We start from the raw sequence: 18,629 nt of genomic DNA on the forward strand, positions 1-18,629 counted from the left end.
TAATGTGTAAGTCTCCACACTGCTGTGTGAAGGAAGACCCACATGGACCAGGACTGAAGTCTTATGACGCTTTCTGTTCTCACTAGTGATGTAAACACTCTCTTAATGAGCATCATTAGACTTCCTGTCTGTGTGAGTGGTTTGTCACAAGGCTAAATAAAATAGCCTTTCTTTATAGAAGCAGAGCAAAGAATGGCTGACATAGAATGGCTGACATAGAATGGCTGACATAGAATGGCTGACAAGAAAGAAATGTTTCAGGGACTCACGCTCGCACTCAGACAGCATCAGAAGGCAACCTGAATAATCTACTGGCTAGCTGAGCATGTTTACCTCTGACACGACCGCTAGATAGTCGTCGTAAATCTCTTTTTGAGCAAACGGTCAAAGCAGCGAGGTCTCCTTGAACACCCTCCAGCATGCCTTTTGACAGTCTTCGACGTGTCCACCCTTTCCTGGGTGTATTGAGTTGGCCCCAGTTGCCTGTGGCCCTGGGTGCTCCGCGCCTAACCGTGGCCCGATGATGTCACCCTGTAGGGGCTGTCGTGCGAGTGCCATGGAGCACAGGACACGGAGCACTAACTAACAAAAGAACACCGGCCCGTCGTCTTTGGACGAGACACACACCCACGTTCGGAGGCAGCTAGGTCTTCTCCATTATTGAGTAGTTGTGATGTAACCAGCTCCAGGCCCCTCTGTCACGTAAACTCTATTCATAGACGGAGAGAGGGAGGGAAGCCGAGGTAGAAATTCACAAACCCCTGATGTTATCTCTGAATCCCTCCGCCCCTCCCTCCCTCCCCCACCACGCCACCCGTACTCTCTCCTTGCCTTCAGCTCTCATCTTCGTCACACTCGTGTTCCCCAAGTCCCCATCCACTCCCCTTTCGTTGGCCACCTGTCTTGCTCACCTCCGTAGCCACCTCTCCACCAAATGGCCCTGACGTTATTTCATTTTCGTCTCTTACTCTCTTATTCTCTCACCCCTTGAAACACTTCACGTCCTCCCTGGCCTGTTCTCTGTAGTCCTCTCTGCTACACTGCCCAAATCCTCTCCGACAGCTCTCCCCCCCTCCCGTCCTACGCGCACTGTGTCTCCAGTTTCAGGTAGACGTAGGGTTGGTTGTGTGTTTCAGGTTTTTTTTTTTCTTAGTGTGTGTCGTGTCTCTACAGGCACAGAGGACAGCCGCCTGAATAACGACTGTAACAGTGATCCTGTGTGCCCTCCCAAATGTCGCTGTGAGTCCAACGTGGTTGACTGTTCCAACCTCCGTCTGAACAAGATACCAGAACACGTCCCAGCTTCTACCACTGAACTGTGAGAACACACACATTCACTCCACATAGACACACGTCCCAGCTTCTACCACTGAACTGTGAGAACACACACATTCACTCCACATAGACACACGTCCCAGCTTCTACCACTGGACTGTAAAAACACAGGCATTCACCCCGACACACATAGACACTCACATCTGAGCTTCTACATATAAAACGTAAGAATGCACTCTTTCTCTCTCTCCCTCACACACACAAACACGCACACACATCCCATCTTCTACCACTGAAATGTTAAAACAAACAAATTGACATGTGTTCTTGACCTTAAACTGGAAGACATTTGGACACTGTGCGTCACTCGTCTACACATCCATGATGTATCTTATTCAGGACTCTTTGCTATGTTGATGGGACCTCTGTGTCATTCTGACCACATTGCGATTCTCCTCTCTCCCCCAAGTCGTCTGAACAACAATGAGATCACCACACTCGAAGCTACAGGTGTCTTCAAGACCCTCTCCCAGCTCAAAAAGATGTAAGTATGGAGTTTCATGTTGTGGCTATGATATCTTCCTTAATTAGACAAAGAACTGTGTCACAAATGCTCTCTGGTGTTCTTTTGTCAAAGTGATTTTTTTTCTTCTTCTTCATCTAATTGCTTATATGTTTATTTATTTACTCCCAGTAACCTAAGCAACAATAAAATCACAGAAATCGAAGATGGAGCATTCGAGGGGGCGGGGTCTGTCAATGAACTTCACCTCACTGCCAATCAACTGGACTCTGTCCGCAGTGGAATGTTCAAAGGACTGGAGGGACTACGCATGCTGTCAGTCACACACACACACACACACACACACTTACTAACACAGAATCAGTCATGTCCCTTACTGTTTTAAAGAGATGATACACACAGTAACACAGAATCAGTCATGTACTTTACTGTTTTAAAGAGACGATACACACAGTAACACAGAATCAGTCAAGTCCCTTACTGTTTTAAAGAGACGATACACACAGTAACACAGAATCAGTCATGTACTTTACTAAGACTAACATTTATTGTCATGTAATGTTTGATGGTAAACTATTCCAATATGTTTCATATCTCTTCACGTGGTCAATGAATCTGTTTGTGAATCTTTTAATCTGGATTCCAGAATGTTGAGGAACAACAAGATCAGCTGTATCCATAATAACAGTTTCACCGGGCTGTACAACGTTCGTCTGCTGTCTCTTTATGACAACCAGCTGACCACCATCACTCCGGGAGCCTTCGACACTCTTCAGACACTGTCCACACTGTAAGACACCAACACACCATGTAAGTTAACACGCAAATGCTGCAAGTAGTTAAGTTTGCCACTTTGTCTCTCTCTCTCTGTCAGTAACCTCCTGGCTAACTCCTTCAACTGTGACTGTCGATTGGCCTGGCTTGGGGATTGGCTGAGGAGCAGGAAGATCGTCACTGGCAACCCTCGATGTCAGCGCCCTGCCTTCCTCAAAGAGATCCCGCTACAGGATGTGGCGCTCCCTGACTTCCGCTGTGAAGACGGTAAATTAAGTAGAATTGGTTTCGTTTCTGCCTAGCGGGACTCGATTATACAAAACTGACCAGTGAAGAGCAGCAATGATGCTCTTCATCCCTGTTTAGACAACATACAATATAGTAACACTTCTGGAAAATAGTCGGAATGATATATATATATTTATTTTATATTGGTGGATATCGACACGAGTTCTAAAGTTTTTACCTTCCACTTTTTACTTTCCGTAACACTTGAGAGAACACTTGGAGTTACTGTCCCTTTAAGAGAGAGATAATAATCTATTGATGCCCACAATTGCGTGGGCGGTAAGTTAGCCCGCCGGGACTGGACCGATAGAACGTTCTGGCCACTCCTCTTTGTTTCAAAGTCAAAAGGTGGTTAAACGAGACTGTGTAGGTATCGACGGATTTGGGAAAATCTTTACTTCTTTTGTTTACCAAGTGATTTTACACTCAGCAGTACCTAGGCTTCTGGTCGATGCACACACTAATACACACACACACTCAGCAGTACCTAAGCCTTTGGTCGATTGCGGCTGAGTGATGCTATTGAGCTGTTGACTCTGTTGACAAACGAAGCTGCTGGCTCCTGAAAATGAATACTAGCTCTGTCTCTTTCTCTCTCCTCCCTTCTCTCTCTCTTCATCCTATTTTGTCCCTGTGATCAATATCACATTAGTCTGACAATTGGAGGCTCTCCTTTCCTTGACATCTCCCTTTTTGTCCTCCTCCCCCAGCTCATTATTTACTCTTCTGTCTGCAGTTATATTTGTTTGCTTCGTTCTGTCCTTCACATTTAAATGCTGTACGGTGTAGTTCAGTTCTGTCACCTGGGTCCCTCTCGGTCTGGGTCCCTCTCGGAAACCATCACTCTCCTTGGTGAAAGGTCTCTTTCACCAAGGTCTTTTTCCACCTGTCTCTATCACTCTGTATCTCTGTCTCCTCTGTATTTCTATTCCTCTGTCTCCCTTTGTTTTTCTCCTACTCTCCATCTCCTTTTGTCTCACCCTCTCTCACCCTTTCTGTCTTTGTGTCTCTCCCCCTCTCTCTCCCCCCTCCTTTACCTCCCCCTCTCCCTCCCTATTCTCTGCCCCTCAGCCTGTTTTGTTGTTAGACTTCGATCAGTCGTTGGTGATAACTGCGTGTCTATGTTTTTAGGTGTGTTGCCTTGTAGCCGGTTGAATCACCCCCCCCCCCCCCACCGCTCCTTCTTATGTCCCCAGGCGTGGAGACGATGAGCTGCGTGCCAAGGCCTCAGTGTCCCAGTGAGTGCACCTGTCTGGAGACGGTGGTGCGCTGCAGTAACAAACACCTCCGCGTGCTTCCCAAAGGGATCCCCAGAAACGTCACCGAGCTGTGAGTTCCACACCGGGACAACAAACATCAGTCCAAATGTTTAGGGAGAAAATCCGGTTGAACTCTAAGGACAGGAGAAAAATGTAGCAAATTAATGTTACAGATGCAGGCAGAGAGAGATTAAGAGAGGCGCAGAGAGAGAGTAAGAAAGAGAAAGGAATAGAGATACAGAGAAATACATTTTGTACTTCTTCTCTCAGGCATTCTTTTCTGTTCCCAGAGGCACTCAGGCCCAACACTGATGTCACTCTCGATTCCGGGGCCAAGGAATGTGTGTATTGGTTTTAATGAGCAGGTTTTGTTGGGATAGGTCTGGAACTTTCCTCCACTTCTCTACGGAGAGCCTGTCATTGTTCTAGCAGGTGTGACCAGGTGTGACCAGGTGTCCCGTGCTTTCATCTGTTCTTCCGGAAGGTTTGATGCTCCAACATGTCATTAGTCAAACTACTGGAACCTTGCATTCAAGCACAACGTTCCACTGAACATGTTGACAACAATCGATGCCAACTTTTAACTTCACATTGGTCGGATGTGCATGGAGATCATAATCTATCGATGTCCCAAATTGTGTGGGAGTTAAGTTACCAGCCGGGACTGGACCCATAGAACATTCTGGCCACTCCTCTTTTTTCACGGTCTAATTGTGGTTAAACACGATTGTATGTATCGACGGGCTTTGGGAAAATCTTTACTTCTTTTGTTTACAAAGTGATATTACACTCAGCAGTATCTAGGCTTCTGATCGATAAACACACACACACAAACAAGGGTGTACACACACAAGTACACAAACCATCTTCGCCCATATAACACTCCGCAGTTATTACCCCATCTCCATCCTATGCCTTATACCCACTGAGGATCTGTACCAAACACTTCGGTGTCCTGGAGTCATGTTGGAACTTGAAAGAGGTCAGGAGGCAGTTGTTGACCCTTTCTGCTGATCGTACAAGACATTGCACTGAAGCAAGCAAACACATCCAAAACAGACAATGTTGAGAGGTGAAGATGGAGTCTACAGATGACGGGATTTAAAGGGATTGACTTGAAGAATTTCTTTCAGCTGCTTCAAGTGGTACATCCGCTTGTATGCCTTCTTAGTTTTCTCTGTAATATTGTCCACTCACCCGACATCGTAGGAGATAACACTTTATAGGAATGTTAAGGATTTGGGTCTTCAACCTCAAGGGGGAGAGGTTCAGCATGGACCAACAGCAGAAGAACAGCAGAAGAACAGCAGAAGGCAGAGATGTCGCGGCGGGACTTGAGGGTAGTGCTGCACCCCATCCCTTTGACAGATGGGGTGGGGTGACTGCCGGAACGAGCTGCAGGGCGTTTTAGCGGGAACCGTGCAGTCTGATGGAGCCGTTGGGCTTAATGATCTGGCCATGCCCTTCTCCTCCCTCTGTAGCTTTGGAAAAGCTCGGTCTCTCTTTTCACCCAGCTGTTAAACTATGTGTTTCTCTCCACACAGATACCTAGATGGAAACCAGTTCAGCGTGGTGCCAAAGGAGCTGTCTACCTTTAAATACCTTCAATTGGTGTAAGTGGGTCTTCTTGAACAGCCTTTCTATTTATCCAATGTTATTTGTCAATGTGATTTAACCAGGAGTTCTGCGTCCTTTCAGAGACCTTAGCAACAACAAGATCAACTCTCTCACCAACTCCTCCTTCTCCAACATGACCCAGCTCACCACGCTGTAAGTATTCATATGCTTTATTTTAAGCCCATCAGTTCACTATGACAGCATTAATAAGCCAAATGATTCACTATAAGAGCATTACTAAGCTCATTGGTTCTTCACTAGTGCATCAGCAAGCCCATTGGATTGTTACTAGAGCACCAATAAGCCCGTTGGTTTGTTACCAGAGCACTAACAAGCCCATTGGTTCACTATGAGAGCATGGAAGTGGGGTATCCCTTGTGCGTGAGCGACTTGGGTTAGTCCATAGAAAGTTCGTACTTAGTCATACTGCCATTATGATCAGGGAAAGAATGACATGGTTTGTTACTTTGTCCAGTCGGGATTAGAACCTGGGCCTTTCGTTTACTAACCCAATGTTCTTGACCACTAGGCTACACGGCCACACCATAACGTGCCGGAGAGCTTTTCTAATCACTGTTTCTTACACATTTCAGGATCCTGAGTTACAACTCCCTGCGCTGCATTCCCAGTCTGGCTTTCGGTGGACTACGCTCCCTTCGATTACTGTGAGCACCTTCACTATCCTATCTCTCTGTGTGTGTGTGTGTGTGTGTGTGTGTGTGTGTGTGTGTGTTTCTGTCCGTGCTAAGTGTGTTTTGGCGAGGCTGTCTGGTTGTAAAGGAGAGAATGGATGTTTCGAAAAAGGTTTTTTTGCTAAACTTCAATGAACTTGCTTTTAATGTCACAGTCATTAAAGGGATAGTCCTGTACTGTATGTCTGTAATGGCAACCCCTATAACAATGTCACAGTCATTAAAGGGATAGTCCTGTACTGTATGTCTGTAATGGCAACCCCTATAACAATGTCACAGTCATTAAAGGGATAGTCCTGTACTGTATGTCTGTAATGGCAACCCCTATAACAATGTCACAGTCATTAAAGGGATAGTCCTGTACTGTATGTCTGTAATGGCAATCCCTATAACAATGTCACAGTCATTAAAGGGATAGTCCTGTACTGTATGTCTGTAATGGCAATCCCTATAACAATGTCACAGTCATTAAAGGGATAGTCCTGTACTGTATGTCTGTAATGGCAACCCCTATAACAATGTCACAGTCATTAAAGGGATAGAGCTATAGTATGACATACAGTATAGTATTTAATGGGTAGTTTGAGTCCTGGATGCTGATGGTGTATTACACTGTATACCACTGGTATGATATAACATCACTTTTTACTGCTCTAATTAGTTTGTAAACGGTTTATAATAGCAGTATGGCATTTCTGTAGCTTGTGTTGTATTGGCCACATGCCACAACCCCTCAGGCCTCACTGCTTAACACATTAACACACTAACTCATTAACACACTAACACACCAATACACTGACACACTGGCTGCACAAATGTAGCCTGTGAATATAAGGACAATCAACCAAGGAAACTGATATAACAGCATAAACCAAAACCAAACATCACTGTCAGCAGCCATTGTAAACCTGCCATGTAACTTTCCTGGAGTTCAAAATCATTGGTCTAACTGGATGTGCAGCAGAGGCTGAAGGATCCACTGATAATCATGATTCACCATGACTTGCAATTGATGGGTAGAGTGGCTGCTGTTGCAGTATTCCTCCTCACACACTGTAACACATTTCCATATAATACGTTGCATCTGCATCCCATAACAGAGGAGAGTATTGGGACCTATAGCATTGTTATGGGATATTATCTGGCTCGATGGAAGGAAAGAGAGAGAGAGAAAGGGAGAAAGAAAGAAAAAGACTGAGAGAGATGTGGGCAGAGAGAGAGGCAGAGAGATGGGAAACAGCGAAGCCTTGGCCAAGTAGTGATCTCAGAGGCCCGGTTCTTTATCAAAGTGGAGAAACGAGAAAGTCATCTGCTGAGTACAATGAACCAGAGAAAGACAGAGACCTATAATGACACAGGCATTCACAGAGAATGAATGAGAAAGAGACAGAGTGAAAGAGATAAGCAAAACAGAGGGACTGATGGTTAGCTAAATATTATGGGCTGTATAAAGAGGAATGTACAAACCTGAATGTTACTCGTCAGAAGACTGTCGGCCATTTTAGCTGAATCCTGGGCTAGAAGTCGAGTGCGGTTTCCAGAATCCCGTCTGTGGCAGCCCCACACTTGACAGACTTCCATGTGTTTTACCAGACCCTGCTCACAACAAAGACCTACCCCAAGCTGCTTTTTACTGCAGAATTAGAATCCATGATCATTAGGAAACACAACGACTGGGACCAGCAGAATCCCAGCCCATCTGACTGATATTGTTCAAACTGTATTGCCGCTCTCAGCCGTGGACTTTGATCTTAATGAAGCCATGCGTCCGTGACTCCTGGTAAACTTCACTCACGCGCCATATAAGTCTGCTTCATTTGTAACTTATACCCTCTCCTAGGATGCAGTCGCCCCCTCACACACACACTCACACACACACATATATAAACACACGCACGCATGATCGCACACACACATTCACACTCATGTATATATGAACACACATGCATGATCACACATACACATAGACACACACACACACCCCTTCTCCCAGTTTAGGACCACCCCATTGTTTCTGATGAAGAGGAGTAAAAAAAATAAAAATTGAAAAGAAAACTTTGAAGTCTTTACTGCTGGTCTGATCAGTCAAATCCCTCCTATAAAATGTCAATTGGTTCCTTGTTCTTTCTTTCTTTTCTGGAAGGGAGGAGGGTTGGAGACAGAATACGTCTCAGGCTAGACATTTCACAGTTTTAACTGAAAGACTCTAAAGGGGTTCAGAGTTCAAAGTTGGCAGGTTTTAGACACCCCTTCACAGAAAGCACACTGAGGTGCCAAAAGTTTAATAAAACACACACACACCCACACTCACACACACCCCCACACAAACACACCTTTGGCTTAACACACTAGTAAAAAAAAATTGAAATAATTAACGCACACAGCTTCAAACAGGCTAGAGGTCTGGATTTGGCATGAATGGGGTATGAGATGTGTGTGTGTGTGGGGGGTGGGGTTATTCAACTTTTGTCTGTGTGTGAGACTGTCTGTCTTTCTGTCTGTCTTTGTGTGAGACAGAGAAACAATGGAATAGGTTAAGTTCCAAACTCTCTTGATCAACAAAGGCTTTCAAAAGAAAAAAAAGAATAAAGAGAAGATAAATAGGGAAAGGAAATACAGTAGCAGTCAAAAGTTTGGACACGTGAATGGGTTATTGTGTTCAACTTTTGACTGTTACTGTACGTACTTCCATTTGCTTTACCAACAACAGCCTGGTAATGGAGGGAGAAGGCAGACTAACCTTGTTAATGGAGAGAGAAGCAAGACTAACCCTGGTAATGGAGGGAGAAAGCAGACAAACCCTGGTAATAAAGGGAGAAGGCAGGTAGATCAGCCTGTCTGTGTGTCTGTAACGATTGTGTGTCCATTGCGAGAATGCGAGGACATCTCCTGTGCACAGCCCTCTTCAGCTCACCCCAGAGATGCTCAACTGGGTTCAGGTCTGGGCTCTGGCTGGGCCATTCCAAAACGTTAATCTTCTTCTGGTGAAGCCATGCTTTTGTGGATTTGGATGTGTGCTTTGGATCGTTGTTGTGCTGAAAGGTGAACTTCATCTTCAGCTTTCTAACGGATGCATGAAGGTTTTGTGCCAAAATTGCCTGGTATTTGGAACTGTTCATAATTCCCTCCACCCTGACTAAGGCCTTGGTTCCAGCTGAAGAAAAACAGCCCCAAAGCATGATGCTGCCACCACCATGCTTCACTGTGGGTATGGTGTTCTTTGGGTGATGTGCGGTGTTATTTTTGTGCCAAACATACCATTTGGAATTAAGGGCAAAAAGTTCAACCATGGTTTCATCAGACCATAACACATTTTCCCACGTGATTTTGGGGGACTTGATGTTTGCTTTTGCAAACTTCAGCCAGGCTTGGATGTTTTTCCCCATAGCCCATTCATATGAAGAATACGGGAGATTGTTGTCACATGTAACACACAGCCAGTACTTGCCAGAAATTCCTGCAGTTCCTTTAATGTTGGTGTAAGCCTCTTGGAAGTCGCCCTGAGCAGTTTTCTTCTCGTCTTTTCATACATTTTGGAGGGACGTCCAGTTCTTGGTAATGTCTCTGTTGTGCCATATTTTCTCCACTTGATGATGACTGTCTTCACTGTGTTCCATGGTATATCTAATGCTTTGGAAATTCTTTTGTACCCTTCTCCTGACTGATATCTTTCAACAATGAGATCTCTCTAATACTTTGGAAGCTCTCTGCAGACCATGGCTTTTGCTCTGAGATGCATCTAAGAAAATGTCAGGAAAATCCTTCTAGAACCACTGAACTTTATTTGTCATTAATCAGTTTAAATAATGACAGGTGTGTAATGACTTCTATTTAACATGAGTTTGAATGTGATTGGTTAAGTCTGAGCACAGCCACATCCCCAGTTATAAGAGGGTGTGCACACTTATGCAACCAGGTTAATGTAAGGTTTTTATTATTTTTTTCCTCTCGAAGATTTCAGCTTGTTTTTCAATTGAATTGTTCACATTATAGGTCACATTAAAAGTGGAAAAAGTTCTGACATTATTTATCTTTGTCTCATTCTTTTACATCACAAAAACCTGTCATTTTAACAGGGGTGTGTAGACTTTTTATATAAAAAGTTAGATTGGATTCATTATAGGGCCTAGCTAGCTAGAGCCCTGAACAGGAAGGAATGGTATAAATATAGAACCACTAAGGTAAGTTATGGCTTGGTTTGTGCTAGTTCTAAACATGAAACTATAGTGTTGAAGCTATAGTGTTGAAGTTATAGAAGTGGTTTGATCAGAAGCCAAGCAGGGCCATACTTATAAGTGTTTGGTATTTAGCCAAAGAGACTAAAACTGCAAATGACCTCACAGATTAGGACAGTCATATAATTTTACTGCCATTAAGCCCTGAGCGTGTGCGTATCACTAAGCCCAGTGGCTTGTCACCCATTCACCTTGCTGAAAGATGAGGAAGGAAGCAGCCACCCTTCACAGAGACTACCTTCACAACTTTCAACAGGCCAGAGACAGTAGACCTCTGACTCCCTTCACCATGCCAGAGACAGAAGACCTCTGACTCCCTTCACCAGGCCAAACACAGTAGACCTCTGACTCCCTTCACCATGTCAGAGACAGTAGACATCTGACTCCCTTCACCAGGCCAGAGACAGTAGACCCCTGACTCCCTTCACCAGGCCAGAGACAGTAGACCCCTGACTCCCTTCACCAGGCCAGAGACAATAGACCTCTGACTCCCTTCACCAGGCCAGAGACAGTAGACCCCTGACTCCCTTCACCAGGCCAGAGACAATAGACCTCTGACTCCCTTCACCAGGCCAGAGACAGTAGACCCCTGACTCCCTTCACCAGGCCAGAGACAGTAGACCCCTGACTCCCTTCACCAGGCCAGAGACAGTAGACCCCTGACTCCCTTCACCAGGCCAGAGACAGTAGACCTCTGACTCCCCTCTCTCTTCCCCCTTCCAGATTGTAGTACCAAGGAAGTCAGTAAGATTCAATCTGTGGACCATATTTGTGGGTGTTGGGTGTTTAATAAAAACGTAAAATAATGTACACACTGCCTGGTTTACCAACCTGCTGAACCTGAAGATAGTATTTAAAGATAATACAAACTAGCCCTGTCTCTACCAGGCAGGTTTTGGCATAGAGCCACTTTCTCCTCTGGTAATCAGAGTCTGGCCACTCTGTTCAGTAACCCAACACCAGCTACTGTGGATTCCACTGAAGCCATTTGGCTCTCCAGCCAGCCCTCAGCTCCGCAGAACACACACAGAGCCAACCTTTCCCCTGCCCAGGCCTGCTACAGAGAGACAAACATGCCTGCTACAGACAGACAAACATGCCTGGTACAGAGAGACAGACATGCCTGGTACAGAGAGACAAACATGCCTGGTACAGAGAGACAAACATGCCTGGTACAGAGAGACAGACAGGCCTTATACAGAAAGACAGACAGGCCTTATACAGAAAGACAGACTGGCCTGCAACAGAGAGATAGATAGGCCTGCTACAGAGAGACAGACAGGCCTGCAATAGAGAGACAGACAGGCCTGCAACAGAGAGACAGACAGGCCTGCAACAGAGAGACATACAGTTCTTATACAGAAAGACAGACTGGTCTGATACCAAGGGACAGACAGGTCTGCTAGAGAGGGACAGACAAGTCTGCTACAGAGACAGACAGGACTGATACCAAGGGACATACAGAAAGGCTTCAGTCTCTAGAGACAGAACTGTAGCTGGTTGAGTCACATGGGAGCTTTCTACATACAAACATGCGTGTCCCTGTACACCTCTCTCTGTGCACACCTCACACATTATAACAGAGCTTAGTGAGCAGATCTAGTTCAGATATGTCTGTGTTAATTGTTTGATCCTAATCTGCTTTCATCATTTATCGTCTCTAAGGTCTCTCCATGGCAACGAGATCTCCGAGCTTCCCGATGGCATCTTCAGTGACGTGGCCTCTCTGTCTCACCTGTGAGTATGCACACACACACACACACACGCACACACACACACACACAGGAGGAAGACAACTCACTAACAGACTCACATGAGTACCAATAATGCTGATACACACAGACGCGCCAAACACTCTTTCTCCAACAGCACCTTGTGCAACTGTTGATGTAAAAAGGGCTTTCTAAAATACATTTTGACTGATTGACTCTAAAAACACAACACCAGGATATCATAAGAATAAATAAACACCAGCACCTGAAGTCTAGCCAACCACTCACCCACATATACATTTAAATGTTGCTATTACACTTGGGAATATTCTTATTTTCCCTTTAACCTAAAACTTAACTTAAATTTAACCTTATCCCTAACCCATAACCCAAAACCAAATGTAGTTTTTACCAGAAACATAAACTTTAAGCCAAAATATAAATCTCCAATTGGACTGGGGATATGTCCACACATGATACATTTTGTGTTTCAGTGTGGTGGCCACTCTACATTACACACTGAAGGTCTGTCAGATATTCAGTCATTCCAAATGTATCCAATAGGCCTAACCTTTGATCTTCCATAATCTGAAATTTTATCTGAACATAACCCAAAATCTAAGGTCTATCTGCAGGTGTGCAAAAGCCTGGTACATTTATGCTGGAAAAGGCTGATGACATTATTGTATGTAAAAAATAAATCATGAACACCCGCACTCAAAGTTTTAATAACCTGCGATTATTTGCAAAATGCAAAGTTCAGGAATAAACCGTGATTTACAACTGCACTCCTAGTTTAAAGCCAACGTTGTCAGCACCCAATTATAACACATTATCGCATTTTTCTGAGATCCAGAGCAAGCAAAATCACATGGCCCATGGGTATGGAGTTGAGGTAGCTGCATCAAATGCAAATCATCATACTTTGGCGGTGATGCTTCCCGACACACCTTTCCTCCTCAAAAATCATGATAAAATCCATATAGGCCTATATGTTTTGTTTTGAAGGCAGGGCCATGTTACAGCTATCTGACAAATAGTTGAATAATCTTCTAATCAAGTATGCCTACTATCTGAAAAAGAAACACCCGGTATCACCTATCATTGTTCTGAGAAAGATATGTCAGCAGGAGATTACTAAATCACATTTAATATGGGTGGGCTAATAATTATTGTAGGCACAATCTGTTTTTATCAGCCAAAAACCGAGAAAATTTAACTAGCGCTTCATCCGTCACTAATCTGGTTATGCGTGCCCACCTTTGAGCACATTAAGATCACACGCACAACTGATGTGCGAAATGGTTACTTGGATTCAAATAACAATGTTTTAAAATATTAAATAAAAAAATGCAACGTGACAGTTATTTCGTGCACCTATTAATTTCCAATTGAAGTAATCCAAAAAGTAATCATACATTCTTTTCTAAAGTATCTGTAATCCGATTACAATATTTTAGCTGGTAACATAACATTACAGTCACTGTTGTTTTGTAATCCTTACATTTACATTTCTAATTTACTAATTTACAAGTAATCCGTTACTCTTCCCAACAGTAATAATGTTTGTGGGATTTCAGAGCAGGGCTTAATGCCCCAGTTCACAGAACCTTCAATCTTTCATCTCTTTGTGACATCTAGAATCCCCACGCACACCCTCACGCACACACGCGTGCCCCCTATAGAGTTACCAACATTCCTCATGGTCTGTGGGCTCTGACTGGGTTTTGGCATTATTGTGTGTGTGTGTGTACGTTGTTGGGTGTGTGTGTGCACATTGTTGGGTGTGTGTGTGGGTGTGTTTGTGTATTGTTCTGTGTATGTGGATGTGTTTGGGTACTGTTGGGTGTGTGCGGGTGGATGTGTTTAGGTATTGTTCTGTGTGTGTGGATGTGTTTGGGTATTGTTGGGGGTGTGTGTGTGGATGTATTTGGTTATTGTTGGGGGTGTGTGTGTGTGGATGTGTTTAGGTATTGTTGGGTGTGTGTCTGGATGTGTTTGGGTATTGTTGGGTGTGTGGTGGTGGATGTGTTTGGATATAGTTGGGTGTGTGGTGGTGGATGTGTTTGGATATAGTTGGGTGTGTGGTGGTGGATGTGTTTGGATATAGTTGGGTGTGTGGTGGTGGATGTGTTTGGATATAGTTGGGTGTGTGTGTGTGGATGTGTTTGGTTATTGTTGGGAGCGTGTGTGTGGATGTGTTTGGTTATTGTTGGGGGTGTGTGCGGGTGGATGTGTTTGGGTATTATTGGGAGTGTGCAGATGGATGTGTTTGGGTATTGTTGGGTGTGTGGGGTTGGATGTGTTTGGGTATTGTTGGGTGTGTGTGTGTGGATGTGTTTGGGTATTGTTGGGTGTGTTTGCGTATTGTTGGGTGTGTGTGTGTGCATGTGTTTGGGTATTGTTGGGTGTGTTTGCTTACTGTTGGGTGTGTGTGTGTGTGCATGTGTTTGGTAGCATTTGGGTCTACAATGAGCATCAGCATGTTTGTGTGTGTTCAGAAGGGATTTTCAGATGTTGAAGCAAATGTTTCCTCCCAGTGGAGTCCTGTCAAAGCCATCATCTATAAATCAATAGAACTATCCATGTCAGGGAAACCAGAGGACAGTGGACATGGACAGCGAGAGGACACAGAGAGAGAAGGAAGAGAGAGTAATGGGGAAAGAGCAAATGGAAGGAGAGAAGAAAGTGCAATGAAGATTAAAGAGTACAGAGGAGTGGAACTTGTGTGAGATACAATGACAGATATTTCAGGAAGTTAAAGAGAAAGACATAGAGAATCTAGCAGGTGAACGCTGGTCTTTGGCCTCCATTGATCCACAGTCAAGTGCCTTTCATGTCAGCAGATGTCAGATATTGGCCTGGCCTGAAAGATGAGCCTGTGGTTCTGAGTAATGGAACAGCATCGATCAGACAGTGTGTTGTTGTTTTACCGTGCCTGAAAGGATTTTACTAAAGCAGTTCAGAAGTAGCCATGATTACTTGTGTTAAGTGCCCTTATAGCAACTTGATAAAGCTTCCTTTATCAATTCATCATTTGTCCTCCCTTTTCAGTCTTTTCAATGTCTCTCAGTGTTGTCTTACACACGTGTCAAATACGTACTAAAAAAGCCAACTGTCAATTATAGTTGAGGGACTACGGGTAATGTTCTGACCAGCTTACCACTGAGAGGCTGACTATCAAAAGTGTATAAGTGAGCCTTAACCAAACCGTCAACCTTAATAACATAACAGTTTCCTTTCTAAAAGTGCCGAGCTGTGACAGTTCAGTAGCTCTGGGTTGTTTGAAGGATGGGAGAGACACCTGGTGGCCAAATAGAGCGCTGCACCATGTTGACTGAAGACATCCTTTTTGCCATGACTGATAGACCGATTTCTCGGGGGTGATTGGCGCCAACCCTCTAACTGACCAGTACCTGTGCCTGATCCTTAACCTTTGACCCCTCACCCCTCAGTGCTATTGGTGCCAACCCCTTGTACTGTGACTGCCGTCTGCGCTGGCTGTCTGACTGGGTAAAGACTGGGTACAAGGAGCCTGGCATCGCCCGCTGTGCCGGACCAACGGGAATGGAGGGCAAACTTCTGCTGACCACCCCGGCCAAAAAGTTTGAGTGCCACGGTGAGTTGGGTTTATAACAAAGTCTGAGTGCCACAGTGAGTTGGGTTTATAACAAAGACAAATGAACGAGGAACCAGGGATCTGTGGGCTCTGTTCTCCCACATCAATGTTTTCAGAAGGAGTCCTCACTCCTCACCCATGTCCCATGTCTTTAGTTGTTCGGATCCAGTTAGACTGTTCACTTCAAAACCAAATGAAAAACCCTTCATTCTTCAGAGTACCCCCCCATCCCCCACCCCACCCCCCCACCCCACCCCCCCACACCCACGGACTACATTTTGTGTTGCATAATGTATTTTATCAGGGGTTTTTCCACTGATCAAAACTAAGTCAGTCCACAATGAGGAATAAAATCTGCAAATGGTTCAACGTAATTAGCTGACATGATGGTCTTTTTTGGGTAATTAGTGGCAAACACCTCAAGGGGAGACACTGTTGGTGTAATCTAGTGGGTTTGTGTACGTGTATATACGTCTATATATATTTATACATCTGCACAGGTGCGGTGGACAGTGGGGTCCTGGCCAAGTGCAACCCTTGTCTGTCCAGCCCCTGTGTCAACCAGGGGATCTGTGTCAGTGATCTGGTGGAGATCTACCGGTGCAGCTGTCCTCCTGGATTCAAGGTGAGATTTAGCTTTTCACCTACTTGGCACTTCCCTCCATGCTGGAAGCACTTCTCCTTACTCATGCTCCACACTTACCCGCTTACTCAAATCTATTATTTACTCCTACCTATTCACTCCTACCACCTACTAATTCATAGGTACTTACTCCCGGTCTTTGTAGCCATTGATGCGTCAGGTTGGAAGACGAAGTGCTGAAGCCTGCTTTCAGGCTGCGCTGGCTGTGGTTCCGGCCCAGATTTAACACATTTCATTTAATTAATGACAGGTCTTTAACATAAAATGTAATAAACTGAAGGCTAATAATAATCGTGCAGGTCTTTCCACAGCGGTGCATGATCACTGTTTTCTCTCTGTCTGCAGGGTAGAAACTGTGAGACTGCCCTGAACGCCTGTGTCAACAGCCCCTGTGCCAACGGAGGCACCTGCCAACTCAATGAGCTGGAGGAAGGGGCATTCACCTGTGACTGTCCCCTTGGATTTGAGGGTCCAGCCTGCCAGACCAACACAGATGACTGTGAAGACAACAACTGTGAAAACGGAGCTACCTGTATAGATGGGGTCAACCAATATACCTGCCTGTGTCCACTTTATTACACAGGTAACAGACTGCACTAGACCAGCCTTCTTTATCGCTACTGAGTTTCACTGTTTCAGGCCTTGGATTCCATGCGTATATACTGCAAACATATTGTCAATGTACTCTGAATGTACAGTCTGTGTACTGTGAATGCACAGTCTATGTACTGTGAATGTACAGTCTATGTAGTGTGAATGTACAGTCTGTGTACTGTGAATGCACAGTCTATGTACTGTGAATGTACAATCTATTATACTGTGAATGTACAGTCTATGTACTGTGAATGTACAGTCTATATATTATGAATGTACAGTCTATGTACTGTAAATGTACAGTCTATATATTGTGAATGTACAGTCTATGAATTCTGAATGTACAGTCTATGTACTTTGAACGTATTGTACGTTTGTGTGCCCCTTCCCCAGGGGAGATGTGTGAAGAGATGGAGGATGTGTGTGCTCCAGGTCGCAGCCCGTGTCAACACCAGTCCACCTGTCTCATCACGTCCAATGGACCGCAGTGAGTTTAACCAACCTGTGTGTTTGGGTGTGACCTAAAGGGTCGTGTGTGACCCAGGCCCAGGCTGGACCCCCCCCCCCCCCCCCCCCCGGTGGGCTGATGCGAACGTGTGTGTTGCAGATGTGTGTGTTCCCCGGGCTACGTTGGGGACGACTGCAGCATGGACTACGACGACTGTGAGGAGAGCCGCTGTCAGAACGGTGCCCAGTGTGTTGACGAGCTCAACGGGTACACCTGCTCCTGCCCAGACAACTACAGGTGAGACACGCACACACACGCCTCGGTACTCACACACCCTCCACAGCCGTGTCGGGCCGCGGGTTTCACCCGTCAAGTGTCAGGCAGCTCAGTGGAGCGTCTGACCAGCCGGGAAACGTGAAGGCCGATCATCCCTTGCCGCTCCCACCATGACCCCTCTCCAGTTTGAGGCGGAGGGGTCGGGACTCCTCTGGTAATTTCGACTCCCTCCCTCCCTCCTTTAGCGGTCAGTTGTGTGAGGTGCCCCCCTCCCCGCGGTCTCTGTGTGAACTGGCGGACTGCCAGAACGACGCCCCGTGCGTGGAACGGGCCGGCCGGGCACTCTGCCAGTGTCTCCCCGGGTTCGGAGGGCCTCGCTGTGAGAAGCTGGTCAGTGTGAACTTTGTGGACAGGGATTCCTACCTGCTGCTGTCTGACCTCAAGAACTGGCCCCAGGCTAACATCACACTGCAGGTATCTAACATCTCACTCCAGGTACTGTGAGAGACACACACACACACACACACAAAATGCACACAAAAACACATACACACACACACACACACACACACACACAGATTATGCAGTGCAAGTAGTCATTCGGCTCTTCAACACGCGTTGGCGATTTGAACTTCAATCTGGACACTGACGTAGAAGGATTTCAAGTTAGCGTT

At 45.3% G+C, this 18,629-nt stretch overlaps 1 protein-coding gene and 1 long non-coding RNA gene across 9 annotated transcripts in view; one reads left to right on the plus strand and one right to left on the minus strand.

Moving 5' to 3' along the window:
• The window catches only part of LOC105021377 (slit homolog 1 protein), a 106,629-nt gene that overhangs the window by 79,111 nt on the left and 8,889 nt on the right, over positions 1 to 18,629 (plus strand). For 4 of the 8 annotated variants that reach the window (XM_010889006.4, XM_010889010.5, XM_010889012.4 and 1 more), the window contains 16 exons: positions 1,174 to 1,318; positions 1,745 to 1,819; positions 1,970 to 2,113; positions 2,445 to 2,588; positions 2,673 to 2,839; positions 4,057 to 4,189; positions 5,664 to 5,732; positions 5,818 to 5,889; positions 6,330 to 6,401; positions 12,329 to 12,400; positions 15,831 to 15,994; positions 16,495 to 16,619; positions 16,983 to 17,220; positions 17,625 to 17,718; positions 17,839 to 17,976; positions 18,201 to 18,450. In XM_010889006.4, coding sequence (XP_010887308.2) covers positions 1,174 to 1,318; positions 1,745 to 1,819; positions 1,970 to 2,113; positions 2,445 to 2,588; positions 2,673 to 2,839; positions 4,057 to 4,189; positions 5,664 to 5,732; positions 5,818 to 5,889; positions 6,330 to 6,401; positions 12,329 to 12,400; positions 15,831 to 15,994; positions 16,495 to 16,619; positions 16,983 to 17,220; positions 17,625 to 17,718; positions 17,839 to 17,976; positions 18,201 to 18,450 — 2,102 coding nt within the window. The remainder of the gene's footprint in view (positions 1 to 1,173; positions 1,319 to 1,744; positions 1,820 to 1,969; positions 2,114 to 2,444; positions 2,589 to 2,672; positions 2,840 to 4,056; positions 4,190 to 5,663; positions 5,733 to 5,817; positions 5,890 to 6,329; positions 6,402 to 12,328; positions 12,401 to 15,830; positions 15,995 to 16,494; positions 16,620 to 16,982; positions 17,221 to 17,624; positions 17,719 to 17,838; positions 17,977 to 18,200; positions 18,451 to 18,629) is intronic. The other 4 variants (XM_010889007.4, XM_010889014.5, XM_010889011.5 and 1 more) reach the window with 1 other exon arrangement.
• Positions 2,446 to 8,836, minus strand: LOC105021376. The gene is made up of 3 exons (XR_828824.3): positions 7,896 to 8,836; positions 4,109 to 4,253; positions 2,446 to 2,586 (listed from the first exon to the last, which is right to left on the minus strand). It is a non-coding gene; the product is annotated as an uncharacterized LOC105021376 (long non-coding RNA).

The sequence above is a fragment of the Esox lucius genome, chromosome 6 (assembly GCF_011004845.1).
Source record: "Esox lucius isolate fEsoLuc1 chromosome 6, fEsoLuc1.pri, whole genome shotgun sequence".
Lineage (NCBI taxonomy): Eukaryota > Metazoa > Chordata > Actinopteri > Esociformes > Esocidae > Esox > Esox lucius.